This window comes from Salvelinus sp. IW2-2015, unplaced genomic scaffold, assembly GCF_002910315.2.
Source record: "Salvelinus sp. IW2-2015 unplaced genomic scaffold, ASM291031v2 Un_scaffold2582, whole genome shotgun sequence".
Lineage (NCBI taxonomy): Eukaryota > Metazoa > Chordata > Actinopteri > Salmoniformes > Salmonidae > Salvelinus > Salvelinus sp. IW2-2015.
The window spans coordinates 77,029-79,613 of NW_019943892.1; the positions used below are offsets into that span (position 1 = coordinate 77,029).

At 42.7% G+C, this 2,585-nt stretch overlaps 1 protein-coding gene across 1 annotated transcript in view; it reads right to left on the reverse strand.

Moving 5' to 3' along the window:
• The window catches only part of LOC112074326 (thrombospondin-type laminin G domain and EAR repeat-containing protein), a gene marked incomplete at its 5' end in the record, with an annotated part of 34,486 nt that overhangs the window by 17,097 nt on the left and 14,804 nt on the right, over positions 1-2,585 (reverse strand). The window contains one exon of the mRNA XM_070440473.1: positions 1,124-1,356. Within this exon, the coding sequence (XP_070296574.1) occupies positions 1,124-1,356 (233 nt within the window). The remainder of the gene's footprint in view (positions 1-1,123; positions 1,357-2,585) is intronic.

Consider the following 2,585-nt stretch of genomic DNA (forward strand, 5'->3'; position numbering starts at 1 on the left):
GTCACCATCCATCTCATCTCTGCCCAGGCAGTAGCAGCCAGCCATCTACCACTGTGCTCCCCAAAGACTCCTGATACAGGCTAGCTGGCTAGCTGGGTGGCTAGCTGGATAGCTGGCTACTGACTGGCTGGATAGCTAGCTGGCTGGCTGTCTGGCTAGCTGGATAGCTGGCTACTGGCTAGCTGGATAGCTAGCTGGCTGCTGGCTACTGGCTAGCTGGCTGGATAGCTGGATAGCTGGCTAGCTGGCTGGCTGCCTGCCGTCCTACCAAATCCCCAGTAGTTCTTCACAGTAGACAAGGAATACTTTTAACACTGCTAAATAACAACTATCAATCAATTAGATGTATTGTCATGTAGAGATACCTAATCAACCGCTCTCTATCCCTTTCATGTGCCTCTTCCTCTCTGTGTCTGCCGGTCTCCCGGCAAGAACCAATGACAACAGGCAGCTGTACTGTAGACACAATGGTTTCAGGTCATTGCAGTTAATTACCACCTTTACTGCGCTTAAAAGCTACAATATGTACGTTTTTGGACGACTTGACCAAATTCACATAGAAATGTGATTTATAGGTCTTTGCTTGCAGTTTAAAGCAACTCTAATAACAGGTGATCTGTTCTATGAGTGCTATTTATATACTTCCTGTTCTGAAGTTTAGTTTTTGTGGCTTTTACTTTCAAATAGCTGAATATACCATTTTTTGGTTAGGGAAAATATATTTMGCTGCGGTTTAGATGGTACAATGATTCTCCACAAAATGACTGCTTGTTTCGTCACATAAACTGAAATGTGGCGAACTATTAGAATTTTAGCAACCAGGAAATGACGGAGCGATTTCTGCATTGTGCATCTTTAACTATACGGAGTTGGACAACATGAGAGAAAAACATCTCTAGGGAAACGGCACAAACGGTGAATTGAGCCGTAAAACCCAGAACTAAATGGAATAAAATTTTTTTTGCTGGTATCTTTCCCCAAATTCCCAGATTTCCCAGAAATCCCAGTTGGAGGAATCTCTGATTTTATTGCTTATTTCTGCCAAATTCCAGGGGAAACTTCCAACCGGGATTTTTGCAGCCCGAGCTACGCCTCGTAGCTACCAACTGGAACAGTGTCTTACCTTGATGTACTGAAAGGGCCGGAACATTCCTCCCAGCCAGATGTATATGGTGGAGTTGATGTTGGTGGATATTCCATCGAAGGTGTTGGCCACCACCAGGAAGTGGTATGGACCCACGGAAAAGAACTCCCAGTCGTAGGCCCCAGACGTCTCGAGGGTCTGATTCACCTCAAACACCTTGGTGCCCGGGTTCCACCGGTAAATCACACTGTCGATGTTGTGATTGTTGTCACCTAGGAAACACACGGACGGGATTGTATACCACAACACAAACTGTACCTTTCAACCGTTTAAACTTTCACCAAGACATGCTAACCTCTCACCATTACAATAACAGGGGAAGTTAGCATTTTATATCATACCCCCAAGACATGCTAACCTCTCACCATTACAATAACAGGGGAGGTTAGCATTTTATATCATAACCCCAAGACATGCTAACCTCTCACCATTACAATAACAGGGGAGGTTAGCATTTTATATCATAACCCAAGACATGCTAACCTTTCACCATTACAATAACAGGGGAAGTTAGCTTTTTATATCATAACCCCAAGACATGCTAACCTCCACCATTACAATAACAGGGGAGGTTAGCATTTTATATCATAACCCCAAGACATGCTAAACTCTCACCATTACAATGACAGGGGAAGTTAGCATTTTATATCATAACCCCAAGACATGCTAACCTCTCACCATTACAATAACAGGGGAGGTTAGCATTTTATATCATACCCCCAAGACATGCTAACCTCTCACCATTACAATAACAGGGGAAGTTAGCTTATTATATCATACCCCAAGTCATGCTACCTCTCACCATTACAATAACAGGGGAGGTTAGCATTTTATATCATAACCCCAAGACATGCTAACCTCTCACCATTACAATAACAGGGAAGTTAGCATTTTATATCATACCCCAAGTCATGCTAACCTCTCACCATTACAATAACAGGGGAGGTTAGCATTTTATATCATAACCCCAAGACATGCTAACCTCTCACCATTACAATAACAGGGGAGGTTAGCATTTTATATCATACCCCCAAGACATGCTAACCTCACCATTACAATAACAGGGGAGGTTAGCATTTTATATCATACCCCAAGTCATGCTAACCTTCACCATTACAATAACAGGGGAGGTTAGCATTTTATATCATACCCCCAAGACATGCTAACCTCTCACCATTACAATAACAGGGGAGGTTAGCATTTTATATCATACCCCAAGTCATGCTAACCTCTCACCATTACAATAACAGGGGAGGTTAGCATTTTATATCATACCCTCGAGACATGCTAACCTCTCACCATTACAATAACAGGGGAGGTTAGCATTTTATATCATAACCCCAAGACATGCTAACCTCTCACCATTACAATAACAGGGAAGTTAGCATTTTATATCATACCCCATAAGGCAGGATATATGCTTTGAGCCAGTAGAAGACAT